Source organism: Dama dama, chromosome 18 (assembly GCF_033118175.1).
Source record: "Dama dama isolate Ldn47 chromosome 18, ASM3311817v1, whole genome shotgun sequence".
Classification (NCBI taxonomy): Eukaryota; Metazoa; Chordata; class Mammalia; order Artiodactyla; family Cervidae; genus Dama; species Dama dama.
Window position 1 is genome coordinate 10,159,161 of NC_083698.1, and position 24,630 is coordinate 10,183,790.

Sequence of the window (24,630 nt, forward strand, 5' to 3'; positions counted from 1 at the left end):
AAATATGAATAATAAAAAAGTTCATAATGGTGCTTTTCAAATGTTAGCATGCATCAGAATGACTGCAAGAGCTTGTTAAAACACAGATTTTTGGGGCCCCAGTAGTAGAGATTCTGATTCAGAAGATCTAGGGTGGGCCATGAGATTCTCATTTCTAGTAAGTATCCAAGTGACGCTTAAGTTGTTGGTCTAAGGGCCACACTTGGAATAGATTTAGGGTATATAAGGAGTTTCCTCAGTACCTGACTCCTGTTTTGGTTACTTCCCTAACCGTTGAAGAGCACAGGCTTGTTCTTCCAGCAGATTCACAATGCAACATGGAAACGCCCTGGCTTTGAGTCACATGCATACTAAAACCATCTGAGGAGGAGTTAGAGAACTTCTTGTCAAGATGCCAGAACAGTTGACGAACTGAAAGGAAAAACGTTCTCCTTGTCAACTTGAAAACTGTCAGTGGGTCCAGTATTTAATGCTAGCTGAATGAAGGAGGAAGATCCCCCAATCAGAAAGTCAGCATTAACTTTGAAGGAAACCACTGCAGCCTTTCTTTCTAGAGAAATTTAAAAGATATAATGTTTTCAATTAAATGTGGATCTGTCATGCAATCTTGGACTGATTTTTGATAACACCTCAGAGAAAATGAGCTTGAATCTGTGCAACTGTAGTCACAATTGGGCGTGTTTAGCAAAAAGAAACAAAACAAAACACTGGAGAAAAAGTCCCATATGAGATAAATACGTTGGAAAATGATCCAGAAATTGGCAAAGGCAACACTCTGGAAGTGACTGGGAAACAAAGCCAGAGAAAACAGAAACATGATTTGGAGGGGGGCACCTGTTAGAAATGTGGCAGGGGAATAAAAATTAATAGCTTGCTACACTCAAGGGTCTTTTCTCTATACAGTGTAATGAGGGTATTATCACTCTTCACTGGGGATTTTCAAAGCCATGACTGAATGAGTTTTATATTCTCATGCCACAGCCCTTTTGGTTATTTGAGATTTAAAAACCTCTGAGTATGTGCATTCTGCTTTCACACTTAGTCCTTTAAGATTTGAGCAGTATTTTGCACCTGCTCTGAGTTTCCATATCTCCCACGCTGTGTTACACAGAAATGAAACTTGGTACCACGGTTAGAAAATGATGAGTGCTTAAGGCCATGACAATGGTAACAACTATAATGTAAATAATAATAGCTAACATTTGAGAGTTCTTGCATGGCAGACTCAATTTTATGGATTTTAGGTGTATTGGTTCATTTCATCCTCACAAGCAATTCTTTGAGAAAGCACTACTGTTATCATTATCAGGAGAGTGAAGCTCAGTGTGGGTAAGTAACTGGCTCAAGATTAATCTGTGAGTAGAACAGTTGGGATTTGAGATCCTGGACTTTAGCAAGAACAACGCTATGGTATTTGAAGCAAGCCACCTAAACACAGCAAATATCAAATTGACTATTGCTCCATAGCTTTCTGACAGTTAACCAACATATCCCAAGGGAGTGTACAAAACTTCTGGTATTTACATGTGGTACATATTATAATGAATTATTACTGAGCCATTAGAAAGAATGCAATAATGGTATTTGCAGCAGCATGGACGGACCTAGAGACTGTCATGCTGAGTGAAAAGTCAGACAGAGAAGACAGACATCATGTGGCATCCCCTATATGCAGGATCTAAAAAGAAATGATACAGAAGAACTTATTTGCAAAGCAGAGACAGACCCACAGACTTAGAGAGCTAACATATGGTTGCAGATGTCGGGGGGAGGAAGGATGGGAGGGAAGGACAGTTAGGGACTTTGGGATGGACGTGTAAAAACTGCTGTTTAAAATGGATAACCAACAAGGTCCCACTGTACGGCACAGGGAACTCTGCTCACTGTTATAATGCTATGTGTCCGCCTGGATGGGAGGGGAGTTTGGGGGAGAATGGATACATGTGTATGTATGGCTGAGTCCGCTGCTCACCTAAAACTATCATAACGTCGTTAATCAGCTATACCCCAATACAAAATAAAAGGTTTAAAAAAATAAATGAAAAGGGGAAAGAAAACTTCTAGTATCTCAGCTGAAAGTTTCTTTCTGAGAATGAAAGCATATCTAGAGGAAGGGCTGCCCTAAATTCATAACAGCCTTCTCAAAGCAGGGGAAATGAGCTGCAAACATTGAGATGAAGACTCACTACCAAAACGATGCTGCAAGATACCATTTGTAGGTCACTAATTTCTTGTGCAGAAATATCGCCCGGGTGGGTCAGATGAGAGAAACTAGGTTGATGCTTATAGCCATTTTAAGAATAAATTCTTTACAGCCATATGGGAATGTGGTTGATTATAATTAATACATTTTGAAAGGAATAAAGATATCCTCTATACTTTTCTGTACCATATGGTCTTGGTTAAAAGACCATTTATTGGTGTTTTTATGTAAGTCAAGTGAAATCGCGTAAGTAACCAGGGTAAGATACCTCACTTCATTACCACATCTTGGCATTGTTCTCTCTGCACTGTTCCTCAAATCCATAATACTTGTTCTTTCTCAATCAAATATCTTTCATAGGCACCAAAATGGCTAATTCCAATACAGTTTTATTGGCCATTGATCTCTCATCCCCCAAACTTTGCTGTCACTTCCCTCACGTGTATAAGCCCACCCTCCCAGCAGGCTCCTCCAGGTTGGGCAGGAGGAGTCAGTTTGCACCCTTGGTCTCACTTCTGAGCATCCTGTGACTAGGATGAAGCTCTGACCTAGTCCATTGTCCCAACTGTCCTGAACAGGTGAGACTTAGAAGAAATCCACTTTGTTTTTCAGAACTCGGGGATCATTTGACTTTGGTTATGTAAGAGACTATAGAAAATGTGACCCAATTGTTTTGGCGTTTGAGGTACAAAATGCTCAGGTTCCTAGCAAAAACTAATCTTGCTGTATTGTCCCCTTTCGGACTCAGACAAAAAGTTCAGAGAGACATTTCTTTCCAGAAAATGATGAGGGTGCTGCCAGCTTCCTTTAGATGCAGCAAGAACAATGCTTTTAATTCTGCCTCCTGACTCCCTACATGAAGATCATTGAAAAAGCAGATAGGACAAGAAAATGAAATTTTAGATATTATGGAAATGAAATGTTCAAATGACACAAGTGACAATGGGCAATTTTCATATCACTCAATAAACTGAGGATCTATTCAGCCCTTATTTATTCCATGAGTTATTTTGAGTTTAACTTAAAAAAAAAAAAAAAAGTTGTGTGAAGGAAGAAGAGTCTCACTCTTGGTTTTACTGGAGAGAATTTGCCCAACCAAAAAACTTCCACAGGAATAGACTGACTACTTTGATGGGAAAGGGACCAGAGCCCATTGGGATTCCCTGCTGAGGACTGAGAACACAGTTTTCTTTTGGCCCCAACTAAATACACCCTCACAGAAGTAGTATAAAAGCATTTGGGATGATGCAGCCTCCTTTCACAAGAAATAACTCTCTTTTTAATATATCCCCATGGGCACTGGGAAGGAAAATATTTTTGCCTCTTAACTGCTGATTCAGTGACCTGAGAATTGGGTCAAAATTAAGGAAAACAAACAAACAAACCCACAATTCTGCCTTTAGTTTGCTTAAAAAAGAAAGTCTTTAAAAAGTATATATTCTTTTGTATATAGAAAATTATATTTTTTTTTTATAGGAAAGAGACATATGTTTGAATCACAGACAGATGAAGTCTAATAGATGTGCTTTTCTCTAGTTTATGACTTTGGTTGTGTTTTTCATGTTAATTTCAATTTTTAAATAAATATTTGTAGATTGACAATATCTAATAACTTCCCTTTTTCAAAAGTTTCTTCTGCTAGTTTCTTTGTCACTTCTTTCTTGGGTTTTTCTTTATTATCTTCACTTTTCTCAGCTAGGGAGGACCTTAATCTAATGTTTTTTGGAATGTCAGTATTTCAAGAAAAATGCAATATTTCACATAATTTAGAGTAATTTAAAATTACACATGACTTAATAATATGCTGACAATATGACGCTCAGTGTTTGGATATTATTTTCTCTGTCTTTTTAGAGGTGGGGAATTTACTGCTGGGAAAGATGGGGCTTTTCTAGTTAAATCGAATTAAACCTTTCCTTGTTCTTCTTTATGACCTGTATGTTCAAATATGTTACAACAGCAAAATCTCCTTTATTCCTAATGCCTGCATGTGCAGTTTCAACTGCAATTTACTTTAATAGGCTTTTGGATAGGAAAAGATCCCCAAGAAACTGAACTTCTATGATAGCATTTATGACAGAATATGCATTTTCAAGGAGAGATCCAATACAAAGTTTAAGACCCGTATCTCTCTCGGAACTAGTAAATAAGCAGTTTCAAGGATGAATAACACACAAGCTATATCCACTGGAGAGTTCTTTCCTGCCCTTTCTTGAACTAATTATGCCTGCCTGAGAGAGCAGTCCTGTGTTGTTTGTCTATGGAAGGTTAGATAAGAGATGGTCAAAATCTCAGTGGAAAACAAAAGCTGTGTTCAAATGGAGAAAGTACTGAAAACAAATGTCCTTGTTTTTTTCCCCTCCTTTGGGCCAAGCGTATGCTTCATAGTTTACAACCATAGGCTGACTTTTGTCACTGTGGTCGTTTGTTTTTAGCCTATGCTATTTATTTGGTGAAAGATACATGCTTTCAGAGTTTGCCCCGTGGAAGCACCAGACATTTGGACACGTGAAAGAGGGCCGTGTGTGCTCACACACGATAGTATGCCCCATCTTCCACTCTAAGTGGGCTGTGGTTGGTGGCCTTGCTTTCCTGGTGGCTGAGACTGTAAAGAATCTGCCTGCAGTGCTGGAGATCTGGATTCGATCCTTGGGTTGGGAAGATCCCCTGGAGAAGGGAAAGGCTATCCACTCCAGCATTTTTGCCTGGAGAATTCCATGGACAGAAGAGCCTGGTGGCCCATGGGGTCTCAGAGTCGGGCATGACTGAGCAACTGACACTTTCACTTTTCTCATTTGAACCTCAGAGGAAAGGAGATTTCTCACTCAGGCATACCAAGTAAAATATGCAGATGTTTTGTTCCTTTGTTTTCTACCAAAAAAAAGACACACACATACACACACACACACACACTGAAACAGGTAAATAAATGGTGGAGTCTCACACATACAGTTGTAAGACACAGAACACTGTTTCCATGTGAGGCTAGGTGTATTTCCAGGGGTTGTGAAGAGAATGTCATAAATAGGTATTTCCCCCCAATGATATGAATTTAGTTCAGCCTGAAGACTAAAATTTGAGTTTGGGGCGCTCAACCAATATTTGACTGATTGGATGAAATTCTACCTTTCAAGAGTTTTACAGTTTTTTCCTAGGAAGTTTGCTCTTGCACAGGTACAAAAGACAACAAAAACCAAGTCTGTTAGGTTAAAAAAGTATCGATTAGGAGAACTAGGTCATGCTATAAAGATGAACTTCTTTCCTGTTTTTCAAACTTACATCACTTTGAGGATGCCTAATGTGTGTGAAAGAGCCACCCCTCACTCCTCCACATGCAGAAGAAGGCTTTCTATTAATTTCTCCACTCTTCTATGCTCATGTTCACACTCTCCCAGGGAATCAGCTGTGTTGTGGCTAAGCCAGGTCCCCAGGTATCTGCTTCCAGGCATTATTAAATGTTTCTAGGCAATAATGGAGATGCAAGGCAGGGCTGAGCTGGCATGTTAGTGGTTAGGAGGCAGCCTGTGCGTGTCAACTGGCGGAGTACCTAGGCTTGTCTGTCCCTAAGGTATACTATGAAAGTGAAAACATCCACCAATGATAACTTATGACACTAAGACAATGAATAGAGTAACAGATTGGTTGAGAGAGCCATGTGCAGAGACTTAAGGAGCTAGTCACAGGGACCGGGTTAGTAGTTACCTTGTGAGCAACTGTTTGCAATAGCACACCCTGGGGAATTTTTAAAAGCTTTATGGGTCTCTGGGACTCTGGAACAACCCCTCAGAAGTAAACAGGGCAGTTTTTATTACTCTCATTTGATGGGTAAGATGAAATGGCTTCTACAATTTATCAGTGAACTCAGAAAAGTCCTGAATTGATACTATTTCAGGAAGATAACAGGTTAAGTATCATCTCATCATGGATGAGAGGCCCCGTTTATTCTAACATCCAGAGAGTGGGCTGGAGGCATGACAAGTGGGTGTGAGACCCCCCCACAGGAGAGGTGGGAGAGAGACTACTTAAGAATTGGTGATATCTCATCATTTGACCGAGAGCTGCTCCCAGGTTGATGCACTGATTATTCAATAACCAAAGTGCCATTTCCTGGCCTACTTTGAACAGATGGTAACTTTCTCAGGTTTTTGTACCTGCCCCCCACCAGTTTTAAACATTTTACTTTGTATTGGGGTATTGCCAATTAACAGGGTTTTCATACTTCATAGGGAATTCCAAATTGGAGTCTTCTTCGCTGAGATATTCTCAGTTAATGGCTTCTACACCTGTTTTTCTACTTTGTAAACATTTATTTATTATTTATCTATCAGCTGCATCCGATCTTAGTTGCAGCACGTGGGATCTTTCCTTACAGCACGCAGCTCTCCAGCTGTGGTGCGTGGGCTCGCTTAGCTGCCCATGGCATGTGGGGTCTTGGTTCTCTGACCAGGGGTCGAACCTGCATCACCTACGTTGGAAGGCACTAGGGACTTCCCTCTACATCTGTTTTAATCTTAGTGGGGGTGAGCTTCCCTAATGAAATACGGTGTGCATCTTTAATTATGGACAACCATCACTTTGAAATGGCTGAGTCTGTTTCTTTAAGAACACTCTTCCTAAGGAAAGAAATCAAGATAAACAAGAGCGGTACAGAGAACACAAGCTGGGGTTCAGTGTAAGATAGGTCTTGGTTTCAAATTCCACCTCCAATGATCCATAGTGTGGAGGACACGTGCTTTCCCTGAAACTCCATTTACTCAGTTAATAATGGGGATAATATCCACTCTTCACTGGGGTCTTGTGAGGATTAAGTGACATGAGATTACTTTTATTAAAATCAGTTGACGCGAAAAAAAGAACACTCTTTAAGATAAAACCCATTCTGCACCTAAGAAGGACTCTGTTCCAATCACAGATGCCATGGTTTGAGAAGACAGATCATAATGCCTTCCTGGATGCACTCACACTGCAAAGGTTATTAACACTGTGGACCCACTAGAAGCCAGATTAAGCTGCTTTCCCAGGCCATGCCACTGCCACACAGGATGCACGCTCCGGGCAGATTTCACGCATTTTTGTCATTGGGTTGGCAAAGCCATCAAGTGCCAGTTCTGAAAGATGAGGCTATCTACAGATGCTTGCATAACACAGCTAAGCAGAGAAACAAAAAAGAAAAAAAAAAAAAGAAATAAAATATCCCATGGCCATTCATTGTGTGCTGGATAACTTCTGTCTGTGCTTTCAAATGCACTCTCTGCTCCAGGACCCAGAGAAATTGCTCTGCGCATGTCCTTCCGGGCTTCCTCACCCTCTGGTTTCTGCCTAGGCTCAGTCCATGGGGGCCACCAGCAGGGACTGGGAGGTGACAGCGTGTGAACTAGGGACATGTAAACCTTTTTTAAAGTCATGCAGACATAAGTCATGATAAAGTTTCTAAGAACCACTAGGGTAAATGCATTAAGCAGAAGTGACTGGTCCAAGACCATTCAGGCTCCAGAATGATGAGCAATTAATACCTATGCAGACCTGTAACCCATCAGTGACATACTGGGGCCACCGCAAAGCACTGCCTTATAACACCTAGTGTATGTGCTCAGTGAACTTCCCGTAGATGTTAGTAAGTTACTGATTAGTCATGACAACTCATGATGGATGATATAAACCTTATTTGGCTATAACTTAATTATTTCCAGCCCTTTACTATAGCATATAACCGATACCTCCAAAAATTACACAGGGATGATATGCCTTAATGCAAAACTCAGCTGTAAAAGTAACTATTATATATGTAAACAGCTGCTTACGTAAGACAATAACCCCATGTTCACTAGTTACAGAGGTTGTTGTTTAATTGCCAAGTCATGTTCGACTCAAGCGCCCCATGGCCTGTAGTTCGCCAGGTTCCTCTGTTCATGGAATTCTCCAGGCAAGAACACTGGAGTGAGTTGCCATTTCCCCTCCAGGGGATCTTCCAGACCCAGAACCTGCTTCTCCTGCATTGGCAGACAGATTCTTTACCACTGAACCACCTGGGAAGCCCAGTTACAGATACTGTATCTTTAAAAATAAAATTAAAAACAAATCATGCAGGGCCTACCGGATCCCTTTTCACGAGCTCTCCATTGGGCACAACTTCAACCAGGTGGATGATGATGATGATAGAGTTCAGAACGTAGGTCAGAAACATGTTCTTATGCAGAGTCACACGCTGGCAGTTAAGGCTCCTGGAAGGAAAAAGGAAGAGAAAGCATTAACCAGTGCCAAAATATTGATGCTCCAGGAAAATAAACCTTATTTAGTAATTTAAAATCTTCTCTTTAACAATAGGTGAAAGAACATATAAATGAGGCTGGTCCCATCTTTTAAGATTCATTAGTACCTTTCTGCCTGATTTTTAGACAGTTTCCCAGTCATGGTAACTCACGGTTTTCAGATCTCAGGGAGACTTCCTACAATAACTAAAAGAGTGAGGGATAAAAATCTATTTTAATTGTAACAAATGTCATAAAATTAATTGAGAAGAACTTTTCTAAGAGAAACTATTGGGGTCTAGAGTGGTGCTTCAGAGGAAAAAATCAACTCTCCACTGATGTAATCTGCCAGAAGTTGAGTGGCAAATGGGAAAGAGCTTAAAGTCAGCACCAAGGCTGCCTGACAGCCTGACTGAATCCATGTCCTTGGCCCCTCACATCGGCTGATTTTCTTAAGTCTCCTGTCATCCTTCACTTTCATCATTTCTTTTTTTCTCTTCTGGATGTGGGCCATTTTTAAAAATCCTTACTGAGTTTGTTACAATGTGGCTTCTGGGTATGTTCTGGTGTCTTGGTAGCGAGGCAAGCGGAATCTTAGTTCCTGGACCAGGGATCAAACCTGCACTCCCTGCACTGGAAAGTGAAGTCCAAACCCCTGGATTTCCAGGGAAGTGCTCTCACCAGTTCTTTTGATACCTTCTAATGTCTCATATTCCAACCGGAATCAACTCTACGCCTCCTTTTCCACTTCCTCCTGATGGTGGAGCTCAGACACAGACAGAGAATTCTAACCAGGCTCAAACGATGTCGTGCTGGGGCACGGTGTGGTTTGGACCTGGGATTGCTCCAAGTGCTATGCTCACTGGCACAGTTCTGCCCCACCTCTGGGGTACTAAATAGTTTGCTGGATTTTCCATTCTTCTCTCCTCCGCCTCCTAAATTTGTACATATGTATTTGTGTGAATGTTCACATAAAGGAACATTAGTTTAAATATCCTATTTCACTTTTTGATGCAAATGGAGAGAGCCTGCAGGAGGGCTGTACAAAATTGGAGTGATTATCCAAGATGAATTAAAATCTCGTATTTACCATATTTGATCCAGTCAAAGAACATTTAACATAATGTGAGGACTTTAACATTAATGTTCAGTTAATGATGCCAATGATTGATCATAGTAACTACTCCTAAAAAATCTTCATGGAATAAAGCTAGAATTCCAGGCATTTTGACAAGAAAATTCTGGGGGAAAATGACAATGGAAATGCTTTCCTATATTTTCAAATCAAAGGAAAATGAGTTGTCAATTATCTGTAGTGAAAAGTAAGTTTAAGCCATGAGGGATCTGTGAGAAGAGCATATTTTGATTATTGTGGCTACACTTTTCAACTCCACAGGAGGTACAGGCATTAGTAAACAGTTAATACAGAATATTCTTAAATTCTCAACTTGTTGAGCAGGGGTAAAATGCAGGAGGTAGCCAATGGTAAAGATGGGGTTTAGAGAAGAACTTTCTCTCACGCACATACACTACTATGTGCTATTTTATGTAGCAGCAGAAAATTTTGTTAAATAAACTGAACCTAATTGGTTTTAGAATAGTACTTTAAAAGTAGGATGCAAATTTAAGACTTTAAATATAAATTTATCATGCCCATTTATACTGCATAAGCTCTTCCATAAAGCAACTGTTAAATCTGTGACCTGCCATTTTTCATGTAGTCATAATAGCACTTTATAATTCTTCTCCCTGGGAGGCAAATATCTGTGGTCTCATTATTGGATTCAGTCTGGCTTAAACCAACGACAGTTGACATTATGCAGAACTAAGGAGTATGGATGAATGAATCCTTCAGCGTTGTTACTCTCACGCCTAATTTTCTTTGGACTGAGCAGAGTTCAATAATCTGTCGATGGACATTAGCTTACAGAACTGGTTAATGTTCAGTCTTCTGTGTAAACTAGAACTGCCCTGAACAAAATATGCTTCCTCTATAACTTCCAGCTTATGGGGCCACTCGTATCCCCATTTTATTTTTCTTCTTAACACTTACTATCCTCTGCCATATATTTGCTTAAGTGAAAGTCGCTCAGTCATGTCTGACTCTTTGCAACCCCATGGACTATACAGTCCATGGAATTCTCCAGGCCAGAATACTGGAGTGGGTAGCTTTTCCCTTCTCCAGGGATCTTCCCAACCCAGGGATTGAACCCAGGTCCCCGTATTGCAGGCGGATTCTTTACCAGCTGAGCCACTGGGGAAGCCCAAGAATACGGGAGTAGGTAGCCTGTCCCTTCTCCAGGGGACCTACTGATAAAGGTATTTGTTTTGTATACCTAGGAGAAGAGGGTCTGGCATGTGGTAGGGCTTAATACTCTTTTGTTTGTTTGTTTGTTTTGCACCAAAAATCTTTACAAAATAGCACTTTTCTTCTGTGAGCCCTGGCTACTGGACAGTTTCCCAGTACTTCAGAGAATTAACATCAAATGTTAGATAATCTCATATTTCACACTTTGTATCATATTGAACATTTGCCAGATTCTTAAATTAACTAATATTGGACATTATCCTGTTGTTCACATTATGTAAATGTATTATTTACACTAGGCACACAGTGAGAAAATGATGGCTTAAAGCTGGATAAACTGTTAAGTTCCAAAGTAAGAATATGACTTACTCTGAAACAAGTCTCTGTTTCTTGAAGATTTCAATATAATTTCTGCTCATTGAGTTTTAAAATTTTTATTACACTTACTTGACATTTACAATCTGCTTTCTGAAGTGAGCTGAAGGTACTTTAAGTTTATTAAAATTTTTTTAATAATCTAACATGTATTACTATGTATCCACTCTGATTCAAACCTTCTTGCTGATGCCTGGGATATATGCATGAACAAAACAGTTGCTGCCTTCAGGGACCTTATATATTACATAATTGTTTACTGTTACAATAAATGTTCTGAAAGAGAGGTACAGGATATTCAAGAGGATTACTTGAACTTAAGAAATGATGTGTTTAATTGTTCTCAATACAAATATCCTGTTGCTTGAATGAACATGAGAGAAGTGGTCATTTTCCTGTCAGACCTATAATGTCTTTAGTGGAAATAGCATGAACCAGATGTTAGCTATATTTTATTCCTCTTGATAAAAAAACATGTATTTAGATGGACAGGACATTGCTTACTCTGAGTGACAGGGAACCATAAGTACTATAAATTCTCCAAGAGTGGGAGGATAAGACAATATAATCTACTTCTGTCTTGGCCCTGTCAAGATGTCATTCACATATGATGATGAGATAATGATTTACTTTCTATGCATCTCAAGATGTCACACTTTAAAGCCGAAGCCAAATGTCACTTTCATAATTTCAATTTACCTGGTATAAATCTTTCACATTAAAAACTGTTCCAAGTTACTGGTATCCTATGTATGTATTCGTGTTACGTGTGCTTGGGGCAATCTTGAAGGTGTATGAGATGGTATTTAATATTTGCCTTGAGTCTTGCAGATTGTATAAATCAGTTTGATATCACAGGGACAAGGGTCAATTTTAAAAGTTTTCATTTACTTAGATATCATACCTTGTTAATGATGAACAAGAGGGATCAGGGAAGAAGGGAATGGGAAACAGACTGAAGTAGAATGTTAAAACTCTTAGAAAAATTCAAAACATTATACATCTTCCCTACCTGACAAGGGACTTTGTATCTTTGAATTTAGCACAAAATCTTTACCCTTAAGGAACTCCCTTTCAATTATGATTCCTGCCTCTTTTCCTTATTACTACTGGTCTATGAGTGAACATATGCCAAGACATGACCAACAGTTATCTTTGGGGTGGGTTGGAAGAAAGGACGCTATTTTTGCAGTCATTGGTTTAAATGGTTTCTCTAGAGGAATAGCCAGAGATGTATAATAAGATACTATACAAGACAAAGAGTTATCTATCTGTCCTCTATAAAGATGTGAAATAGAATAACAGGGAATACTGACTAATAGAGGAATCAGTATACCTATTGGAGGTCCCAGTGGAAACCCCCCCCTCCTTTTTTTTTTTTTTTTTGCCAACATAGCCAATGTAGTATAGAGAATGGAATGCGACGAAGACACTCCTCTTTCAACATATACCTCTATATACCAACATACACTTTCAGGCAAGAGTAATTGATATTCGCAATATTTAACAATCAGCAATGCATGGAAACTAAGCAGTCAAATTGGAGGTTAACAAATGTTCTATTAATATACCTTCCTTAAGAGAAATCAGTGAGATGTTTCAGTGTCTAGAATGGTTCTGTGGAAATGTAAGTTGATAAATTATAAACGGTACTAAAGAGATAAGCGAATTTATCGCAAACTTGCTTAAAACAAGCAGAAAACAAACACAAATGTCCACTTGCATGACTTTCATTAGCTAGTCTTCTCTAGTGTTATTTTTACTTTATCTCTTACAGACATCTACTCTTGGCATGTAGTATAAGGAGTCTTGATTAACTAATTTGATGTTTCTATTTAATTCCTCTCCCTGGTATTGCTCCTATTTTTCCCAGTGAATGTCCTAAAATAAATGTCATACTAACAGGGCTATCTTCAACCTTAAACTGGTGGATCAGAGGTAACCAGCATATCATCCTGAATATTCTTTTAACTCTGCCACTTTTATCTAGTTAAGATCTTCAGTGTTGCCTTTTCTATGATTTAAATCACTGAGAAAATTTTCCTTTATCTTGAAGAGGGCATAGAAGTTCAATTTTGTTCTTTCAAAATAACAAAGACTTTATATACACTCATTCCCAACAGCACAGGGAACATAACTCTTGTTTGTCTCAGAGTTACATAGTCCTGCCTTTTATCTTCTGCATGCTCAGAATAAAATCACATTAAGATTAGTGTCATGCCTTAATGATCTCATTCTGAGTAATGTCTCAGGATTTTTCACCAAGTATTGGCTGTTCTACAGGCCCCGTATATTCAGAAAGTTTAAATTCTTCTGCAGGCCTTCCTGGCCTGCTGGTTTGAGTAGGACACCTGCAGAGTTATTCCTTGTTATAGACCCTAGAAAGCACATTTTGCGAAATTAGAGTGAGATTTCAGTGGGATGATTGTGAACAGGGCATTAGGTCTCAGGAGTGGAGCTGGGTGTAACTTCTCTTTTTGGTTTCATGAAAGTTTTATGAAATGGATTATTTGGATTTTGCTAAATAACTCAATCCTGGGCATGCAGAATTAAGCAAGGGAGTGATGATTAGATCCTGCTCAAGTTTCACACTGATGATGTCATTTAAGTACACAAATTGTAAAGCCTCCCATTATAATATCCAGTTACTATCACAAGGGTGATGTTGAGCGTTTGAAGAAAATCTAGAAAAATACTCCTAAAAGAGAAAAATGTTGTCATAGATCAGTTACCTTTTATTTTCACTATCATTTTGAATTTCTGAAATCCAAGTGTAAGAAAAAATGTGAAGAATCAGAAATGTACCTTATTTACTTATTTTCAGCCATGCTGCATGATTTGTGGGGATCTTAATTCTCCAACCAGGGATCAAACCCATGCCCCCAGCAGTGGAAGCAAGGAGTTCTAACCACCGGAGAATTCCCAGAAATGTACTTTATGAAAAACAGATAGCCTGGATATTTTTAGTTTGGGGAAATTTAAGGTAAGATTAAGAACAAGTGTAAAAATCAGACATGACTGCTTTTGGATTTGAATATGGTGTTCTTCATACCCTAGTCACCTCTTACTGTGTGTACCCTGGAGAACCAGGTATTTCGGTTTGTCTTCCCATCATTGTATCCAGATTCTACCTCAATAAGACATGTTTTTCCTCCCAAGACTTAAGTTGCTCTCTGGTAGGTTCTTGAAAGAAAAGATGGTAAGGGCAAAAACTGGTGCTTCCTAGATCGTCTGCCCTCACACTCTCTCAAAGATTTTTACCAGATTGATTTTGCTTTGGGACTAACTGAAATTGAGAAATATTTCACTTTGCTTATGTGCTGCACTTTTAAACACCCATCTTTAGTGGTTTAATAGAGAAATAATTATTGAAAGAACATCCTTACTTTCTTTGCTGATTTGGTTCTCATAACTCATCACTCATTTAAGTGACAGGAAAAAAAGTTCACTTGACATTTTTTTTCATCTTTAAAGTCCTGCATACATTTAGTTGCACAGTTGCAAATCTGGGGCCTTTTCTTTGAATTTTCTTATGGTTATATTAAAAAAATTAAAGAATATACTTTTAGTGATAGACATTTTAATCAATGTTATATGAGAGCCATGGTGATATATTTTTTGCATTGTGGTCAAGCGTAGTTGAAAAATGAACAGACATTCAAAGATTAATCATGCTATATGTTTACTCTGCTATATCCTGAATCATTATAATTGAAAAAATTATTTTAATAATTAATCCCTCATGTCTTGTTGCTTTATCAGTCTTCCTCCTGTTCAACCATATGTGGAAGAAACTCATTTTCTGCTTATTTATACTATTATTTGCTATTTAGTTAACAAAAAGTTGCTATTCAGTTATATTTCTTAGTCAACATAAATTTTGATGTATAAGATTAGACATATATAATATGTGATTATGATGTAAGTTATAGACAAAGATTAAAAACAGGATCAAAGAAAAATAATACTTATGTTAAGGGTATATTTACAAGTAATTCCTTGGATTAATTTTGTCTAGCATTATTATGGCAATATGTGAGCAAAAGTCAATTTAAGATTCTGTTATTCTGTATACAAATCATTGTACATTTAATTATATCTCACATCTTTTAAGTGTGGAGAATTATTTGTAGTCTGTGTCTATGAGGCTTTCTTAGTCATTTGTATAATGTCACTAAAAAAGTATCAGTGGAAGGAAATACCATGGTAGTGTAGAAGTTAGAATTCTCATGAAAGAGTAACATAGTGTGCCTCCTGACTTTGACCTATAGAAATGACACTACATTTAGGATGTTTTTAGGACCAAATTTAGCATATGTTACTGTCTCAGATACACTGTGGTCATTTCTAACAATACAGAATCAGTGTTTTAAATTCTCTATTAGTGTGAAATCAGTGTCTAAATCAGCTTCATCATTTTGCAATAGATAATGCAATCATTTGTATGGACACAACCTCCAAATAGAGACCCTCGCTGGAATTTTGTTTCTTACAGTTCTTAGAAGAGAATTTCAGTTAACAATGGTAGGGGTGCAGGGGCAAAAATCTGACACTTGACAACAGCCATCCTCTTCAGGAAACTGTCCTTGACTGTGGCTGAGTGAGTCAAGGCCAAAACAGACTCCCTTTCATGGGTGCACATGATGGGAGCCTTCCCAGCCCCACTTCTCTTCTGGCCCAATCCACTTACAATACAATTCCCAGTTAAGCAGGGTGTGTTTGAACTTGTGGCTGTGGCCTCCATATTTCAGAGTGGGGGTAAAAAAAAAAAAGGAGGAAGATTCTTTCCTCAATGCTTCATGGCAGCTTAGCCATGGTAAGTGGAACTTGACCATGTTAATGTAGTGTATCTACGGGCTCACAGGACGATTTCATTTTGGGAAGGAGGGATATTGCCTTTGAAAATTATATGAATCCATCCTATTTTTCCTCAAAGATAGGGTTCAAAAGCATATTTTTAATTAATTTCATTTTTCTTGCTACTCCAAGACTCCCAGTGTCCCCTGTCATCTGCAGACTTTCTCGTGCCCAACAGTCTTGCAGAGTATACCACTTATTTTAGCACCTAGGAGAAAACACAAGGCAGATGCTATAAGTGTACGTACCTAACAAGCATGAAAATCGCCAGGGAAATCACCAAGGTGACCATTGACATCGAATGACCCACAATAGCCAGGTAGTACAGGATGTATGCGCTCTGGAACCACAGGAAGGAAAGCAAAGAAGTTACAAAGACAAATACATGAATAAATTATTATAGAAGAGGGAAAATAGTTTCTATTTTTAGTAATGTAAATTGAAAACTGTTTTTCTCCTTTAAAAGAAACTACTATAATTATAAATATTTCAGAGAATTAAATTATATCAAATTATAAATTGGGTTAATGGATTAACTATCATAATTGATATTATAAGACTACCAGTTAAACTAGAATATGCATGACATGGTGGGAAGAATATAAGACTGGGTTTGTCAGAGTGTTTTTTACTCAGAATATTGTCATTAAGTGTTTGTGTGACTCTCACCGGTCCAGTCACTTTACTTTCCCTGACTGCGGTAGTCCTCATCTTTAAAATAATGTGGTTGGACTAGACGATTTTTAAAGCAATTATATGCTGCTGTAAGGAATATCATTTAGCACAGGCATACAGAAATACTGGATCTGAAAGGTTGTGAAAAGATGACCAGGTAAACACTAACCACAAGAAAACCGGTGTGAAATTATAAAACTCTGGATGTTAAGTCAGGATGACCCAGCAATACTAAATTTCTATGCACCTAATAATATAAACTCAAGCCACAGAGAGCATAAAGCAAAAACTGACAACTCCTAGTCATCAATGGAATGAACACAGGGAGGAAAAAATCAATTTATAGATTTGAAGATTTGAACAACACAATCAACAGATTTTACTAATTCACATGCAATAAACATTGCACACAACATCCACAGAATACCCATTCTTTTCAAAAGCACAAAGGACATCCAAATTGATGTATACTAGTCAGTAAAGCAAATGAATATATTTCAATTCAAATCTTAAGTTGGATATTCACTGACCATCATACTCTAGAAATCATTAATAAAAAGATAACTCAAAAATACCCTCATATTGTTAAAAAGTAAAAATGTATTTCTAAATGACCATTGGATCAAAGAACTCACAATGACAAAACTTTTTGGATACCGATGAAGTTGTACACAGAGGGAAGTTTACAGACTAAAATGCATATATGAGAAGATCGCAAATCAATTACCTAAATTTCTATCTAAAGAAAATTAAACTTAAATGATAAAGATAATGAACATATACTGAGTGCTCAAAGACAAAACCTAGTTCTTAAAAATAATTTCAATAACTCTTAGCAAGACTGATCAAGGGGAAAAAAAAAGACCCAAGAGAGATGAAAAACTTGTACACAAAATGCTATAACTGGCTTTGGTGCCCTCAGCCTGTGCCGAGATGTCCCTCTAGTTATCTGGTCTCTGAGCTATCTGTTCATCTTGTTTAATAGTTTTTTATTCTGTTTAAATGACAGGAAAGTTTTCTATACTTGAAAGCTTTACAGAAAACAAAAGCACTGATGTGTTTGTAGCTTCCGACTTAGTAATTATTTAGCATACAGGCCTATCCTTGAAGGAAGCAATAGGTTTCCTCTGCAGCCACCAGGGCTGCCCAGAGAAGCCCTATGTGACTCAGTGCTGACCCCTGGTTTCTCCCAGCCCTGTGGGGACAGCAGGCTGGTGGCAGATTTGGTGAGCTTTTCAGATTTCTGAAGGACCTGAAGAAGGGGGTAGTTATCTACTCGCCACTTCCCGCCACCCGCCCCATTGGCTTAAATGTTTCTGAGCAAAGATAATAAAGCTATTTAATAGTAAGACACAAGAAGTAACAAATTAGAATGGATTTCCACAAAAAATAAACAGTGGCACTCCTATCAGTGGGCTGATGAGAAGCTCTATCCTTAAGAGTTTGTTCAAGGCTTGATAGCAAAACTGTCATGGACCTCTCAGGACAGAGAGTGGTCAATTGGCAGCTGGTAACTTGTGGAGAGCTCTAGTTCTGGAACCCTTCCAGAAGAGAACTGCTAAGGGAGTTCTTGAACATGCTGCCTAATGTCTGGTAGAGAAGGGAGCCCCATCATTTGCTCCATGGACACATTCCCCTTGCCATAAATGGCCTATTCCACACGTTCAGACTGAGGGCCAACCATGAAGTAAAGCATCGTTTTCTCCAGGCCACTCCCTACACTCCTCAGAATTGACAGGTCATTATCTGATTTCCTTCTACAAAAGAGGCTGACTTCTTGGTAGCAGGTGATTTACCATTAGGCATACATTTCTGTGTACAGATAGTGGCATTCTCCTCCAATACTGAAATGTGCAATAGAACCTACCTGCATCTTCTCAGGGGTGAAAGCGTTGCACATGGTATAGTTGGACCAGGAAATGTTGCTCTCAGGATGCATGTACCAAACCCCATCCTCCTCACAATACTTTGTAACTTTTTCTGTTAGTGAAACAGAACTTATCACTATCTCAAAATCGCAAGAAGGAAAAACAATAAATTAAAGCTTAAGAGCCATTCCGGAGGGTTAATCACTTTATAGAACCTGAACGTGAGCAGAAGTCAATAGAGACAAGCAGGAACCATGCATCACACAAGATGCTTCAATATGCATTGCTTCAATTTAGCGTCAGCAAAGGCAGGGGAAGCACTGCCCCCTCCATCTTACATTGCCAAACTTATTCTGAGTTATTCACCTTTTTCTAGCTCTCCAAAGTGCCTCTGCAATGTGTTTATTGCCTTAGAGATCATAGGTAAATTGATAAACGGTAAATTGGTAAAATACGAAAGGAGATTTTATCAGTGTGTTTGCAACCCTAACATAGTTTTGATTTTTGATAATTTCACAGCAGTAATATTTTTGTAGCATTGTTCTTCATTGTAAAGGTGTAAAGCTTATAGAAAACCGTTTTACATGTGACTTCTCATGTTTTTTTTTAAACACAAGAATATGGAAATCAGAATCATATACTAATATATGTTACTGTTTTAAAGGTTAAGGAAACGATTCATGGTAAAAAAAAATGTATTTGGTGAATTATTACTGAGATCTGGAAACATTTAAAATAATTTTCTACTAAAAGTTTTGGTTAGTCAAATCAACATGCTACTAGCTAGTATGAAGATTATTTTATCTTTGGCAGTTTTTCAGGTAAAATTCACAATTTTTCATTGTCTGGCTGAAACACACACTACCAAATTCAGCACAAGATTTAAACTGAAAACTGTAGACTTGTTTGTATGTCTACGCCAACAATGATTTAACATGGACCAAAAAACCCATTTTTTTTCTCCAACAAAGGAGTTTTAAGGCACCTATTAGAATCATCTGTTTCCATATTAAGAAGCATTTTAAATTGTGAATTTGCTGTGACTGCCATTGGACAAAAATTATTTAAAGGACCACCACTGCAAACAGTGGTTTCCAAAGGGTCAGCACTAATCAGCAGAGAAAAATCGATGTTGAAAATGGGTCAATGACTTAGTTAACAATTTGCAATTTTAAAAAAGGGGTTTGTAATGCAGCATTTTATCTTTAACATCTTGTTAGGAAGTAGTTTTGTTTTCTTGAATGAATATAAAGTTACACAGCTACATAGGGCAATGTGTTCTATGGAGGAGGGTGATGCTCCGGAGAACCTTCCAATCATAGGCAGCACTGTAGTAAACATGTTTTATTTGGATTTAACTCAAGTCTGTGTGCGTGCACAGCTCAGTCATGTCCAACTCTTTTGCGACCCCTTGGACTATAATCTGCCCAACTCCTCTGTCCATGGGATTTTGCAGGCAAGAATACTGGAGTGGGTTGCCATTTTCTCCTCCAGGGGATCTTCCTGACCGAGGGATCGAACCCATGTCTTTCATGTCTCCTGCATTAGCAGGCAGATTCTTTACTACTGTGCTACATGGATCTAGCATTTCCTAGTTCTAACTGTGGCAGCTATCAAGAATTTGTCCTCTTTTGGGAGAGGGTGAGACAAATGGAGAGAGTAGCATGGATGTATACACACTAACATATGTGAATAGACAGCCAATGGGACTTTGCTTTACGACTCAGGGAACTCAGAGTGGGACTCTGTAATCACCTAGATGGGTGGGAATGGTGGGAGGTGGAGGGAGCTCATGAGGGAAGGGACATGTGTATATTACAGTTAATTCATGTGGGTGTACGACAGAAATGAAACCAATATTGCAAACAATCATCAATTAAAAATAAATAACTATTAAAAAAAAAAAAAGAAATTGTCCTCTTCCACCTGGCCAATCTTCAGATATTTGACAGAAGGCTACATCTCCTCTGACTTCCCTTTCTAAACCAAGCACCCCCATTCACACCACACCTGCTGTCCCCTCAAGCCTGGAGCCTCTCTGCAAGTGCTCGAAGGTTGGCATTTCCTCTGAAATAGTCCAAGTCTGGACTGTTCCATGAAGAGGGGAGCATGCTCCCTTCCTTCACATTGGGGAACTTTCTCCTGATTCACAGACCCAGTCCTCAGAGATTCATGTGCCATTAGTCTCAAGAGATGCCAGACTCCTGCCTTTATAAAAAGCTCACAGATTCCCAAGGATCTCGGGGTTGAGAATCACTGTCCTCAATCATATGTTGGCCACCTTGGCTCTGCCCCATTCCTGTTGATTGAGTGTTTGACTCCTGCCCTTACATCCCTCCTAACAGGGATTTGCTTTTTATACTCTAGCACTGTTCTTCAGCCTATCAAGCCTCATTCTGGAGAAGGAAGTGGCAACCCACTCCGGTACTCTTGCCTGGAAAATCCCATGGACAGAGAAGCCTGGTAGGCTACAGTCCATGGGGTCACAAAGAGTCGGACACAACTGAGCGACTTCACTTTCTTTTCTTTCTTTCTATCAGCCTCATTGGAATCTTAACACTGCTATTCACTCTCTCATTATCTACCTATCTTTTTGCCAAGCGCTTTGTTTAAAAAGGAAATCTCTGTCATTTCATTAAACTGTTGTGTGGATCATCGAGATACAGCTTTGGGTCAATGTAAAGTACTTAAGAATTTTAGTTTGTTGAATACAGATGTATTTAAGAATTGCCTTTCTTTTGAAGTGGGTTTGTTCCCCAGCTGAGAGGGTTCTATGTAAAAATCAGGCTGAAAAGATGGATCTATGCCTGGAAATCACTGTTTGGCTAACCCCAAAGTTGCCTTTAAGTTAATAACTGTAGTCACTTTGGCAACAGCCCATTGCTGCTTTGGAACTGGCCTTGCAGCCTCAATTGTAGAACAACTCTGTGTGCCAATCAGTTTCCTCTAATGTAGTCATCAGATCAAGATTGATGAAACATCATTTATCAGGAAGACTCAGTAAAGACCTGGGGACCACCATCAAATAGCACCGAGTTAGGGTTTACAGGAAGGTAGTGATGAGCAGGGAAGAGCGATATGCTCTTTCTCTCTTCACATTGATTCTCTTAAATCAAAATGAGAATTCCTAGAAATGGCTGGCTTGAACTGGTTTTAAAAGTGTCCCACTGTAATTCCGCTTCCATTATCTTCTCTCACTGGGGTCAAATTTTGTAACTCATTCTCCAAGGAAGAATGAAAGCAAGTCCCCCACCAGTGTGGCTAGACTGAAGCCTGAAGGAAAACCATGTTCTGGCTTGAAAGTTTTGAAAACCACTTCAACCTACATAAGTTTGTACAATGATTTAGAAATATTGTTTCTCAAATGCTTTTTTCATTTACTGAGAAAAGGGTTAGGTAGGAATTCAGAAGACTTGGGTTCAGCTGTGGTTTTAAATAAAATATTGTGTGAGTATAAAAGGAGATAATATATATGAAACTGTTTTGGAAAGTAAAAAAACCAATATTCAATGAAAATACTCCTATGTTATTTTTATAATTACAGTGGCTTTGATGTTACTAATTAACACATTTGTTGGCTGTTCATGTGGGGCAGGGCATAGAACTGGGTTAGTATGATCCATGTTAATAGTACCAGTCTTCTTTACTGAGCATATTTCAATCATCTGCTGTTGGAACAGAAATCTAGTAAATGTTTGGAGTTACCACCTTCTGATTTCTCTTCCCTACACATGATAGTTTTATATCATTTTCAACATTACAATCAAATTCCCATTATGCTTGTTCCACCAGCCCAGTACACACAAACCCTAGATCAACGATTTGCATAAATCATTAAATGGGAAATAATTGAAAATTTTACAAAAACTTCACTATAAATAAAAACTGTTCAGTTTTAGAAAAAGTAATTGCAATGTTTATTAAAATTCAATATTAAATACTTAAAATATATAAATCTTTCATTTTCATTTAATATTTAATAGAATGTATGACCAACATGCACAACTGGTAATTGACTTAAAAAATAAGGGCAGCCCACAATCTGTACAACTGGATATTTCATTTGTGGAAATGTTTCAGAACGTGCTAAACTGTAGAGACTATGATTTGGTAGTATATTTTGCATCTGGTTTTCTTTTTGGAACTAGAAAAATGCTAAAAGATTCATAGCAAAATATAAACTAAAAAGAAATACTCTACCTTCCACATCAAAGTCCGGAAAATAATCTGGGCAGTGCTGTTCGGCAAGCGTTCCAGCTGGTGTATCATCCCAGCAGGCCCAGCCATCCCAGGTGCGGTTGCAGTACAGACCTGGCCATTTAGAAAGAAATTACACTGCAGTTATCAAAAACCATAGAATCCTCAGCGAGATTTAACAGGGCACAGACGGTTACTCAGGGGCTCCCCACTCGGGAGTGGAAATGTTAAAACAGCTGTAGCAGCAGCAGCAACAAAATAAAGGTACTAACTTTTCCAACTACTAAGGGAGTTTCCTTTTTTTTGGTAGGATATTCTCCATTTGTTCCTCAAAAGGCTTACTTGTCATCTGTGTCGAATCTTTGCTCCAAAATCTCTCCTTTACAATATCTCCAGAAATGTTATGAAAGCACCTTTGTGAAAGTATATGCTCTATCGTAGGTGCATGCTCAGCTGCTAAGTCATGTCCGACTCCTTATGACCCCGTGGACTGTGGCCCACCAGGCTCCTCTGTCCACGGGAGCCTCCAGGCAAGAGTACTGGAGTGGGTTGCTGTGGCCTCCTCCAGGGGACCTTCCTGACCAGGGATCGAACCTGGGGCTCTTGCATTGGCGGGCAGATTCTTTACTGCTGAGCCACCACTGGCTGCTCTACTTAATTTTGTCTTAAGGGCAGATGTTAACCAAAAGCAGTCAGATGAACCTGAGCAAAGAAACTAGGCACGTCTGTGGCATAAAATACACAAACATACCACAGTGTGAAAGCCACTGTTAAAACCATTGGCATATTAAATTAATTGAGTTAACATATTTACCCACGGAAGAAAAGAAGCCTTTACTAATGCCTGAAACACACGTTCACATACAGCCTTCTTTTTACCTTCTCCTTGGTAGGGGGGCAACTTCTGCATTCGGTCAAAGCATTTGTGCTGTGCCTGCAGCAGTCTCTGTTTTCCTAAAAGGAAGAGAAATGGCTCCGGCTCCAGTGTTGGAGAGTAGGTGGAATCTGAACTGGCAGGAAGAACCGGAAGTGGGCGCTGTATTAGACAGGAAATGGAGTTACTTACGGAGAGTAGAGATAGGGGAATACATGATGAAGCAATCAATAAGTATGAAAACATTTATTTTCCTCCTATAAGCAATAATTATGCACGGTCTCCACGTGGATTATTTTTTCTTTATAATTTAAGTGTATTTATATTTCATCTATAAATTCTACCTAAAATTTTCATATTTGCATTCATTCCATTCACACTGAAAATGTATAGCACCCACACAGACCCATGCACCTCTTTACAAGATTTTTAAAATTTTTATTATCAATGTAAAGTTTAGAAATAAATAACCTGATTTCCAAAAAAATATGAATATTAAATCAACTTTGCTTTCTTTGGCGCTCCTAAGAATCATGAATCATGTTATTAAAAGTAGGTATATTAGTGCAATAAATAAATTTTAATTGGATTCTTTCAACTGATTTGTTTGTACTTAGATTGCACACACTGCCAAAAAATTTACCCCATTTATTCCACAGAACAAACAAAATATGTTCTTTTGAAATATTCTGCCTTGGATAATTGCCTTAATCTCTTTAAACTGGTTTCATCAGCAGATGACCTATACAAGATAATTCATTTTCACTGCTGAAAATTAATGTAAATCTTAAATATTTCTCCTAGTGCTTCTGAATTTTCAGTGCAGGCTGACATTATTTTGTCAGTCTGCTGGTTTTCATTACCATCATTGGTCCTATTAATCAAAGTTGTGTGTCTGTGTATGTGAAAAGATGGATGTCTGACAAATTGTCTTAAGTTGTGTTTAGGTAGATTTCAATTTCTTCTGTGGCTCTGATGTTTTTGATTGTGCTTGAATTGGATTTTTTTTCATATCCATGTTATGC

At 38.5% G+C, this 24,630-nt stretch overlaps 1 protein-coding gene across 1 annotated transcript in view; it reads right to left on the minus strand.

Annotated features, from left to right (window-relative positions):
• Window positions 1–24,630, minus strand: part of CALCR (calcitonin receptor) — a 43,251-nt gene that overhangs the window by 13,954 nt on the left and 4,667 nt on the right. Inside the window, exons 2-6 of the mRNA XM_061166292.1 lie at window positions 23,611–23,767; window positions 22,735–22,845; window positions 18,534–18,646; window positions 16,240–16,331; window positions 8,298–8,424 (exon numbers count right to left, since the gene is read on the minus strand). Of these exons, the coding sequence (XP_061022275.1) occupies window positions 8,298–8,424; window positions 16,240–16,331; window positions 18,534–18,646; window positions 22,735–22,845; window positions 23,611–23,767 (600 nt within the window). The remainder of the gene's footprint in view (window positions 1–8,297; window positions 8,425–16,239; window positions 16,332–18,533; window positions 18,647–22,734; window positions 22,846–23,610; window positions 23,768–24,630) is intronic.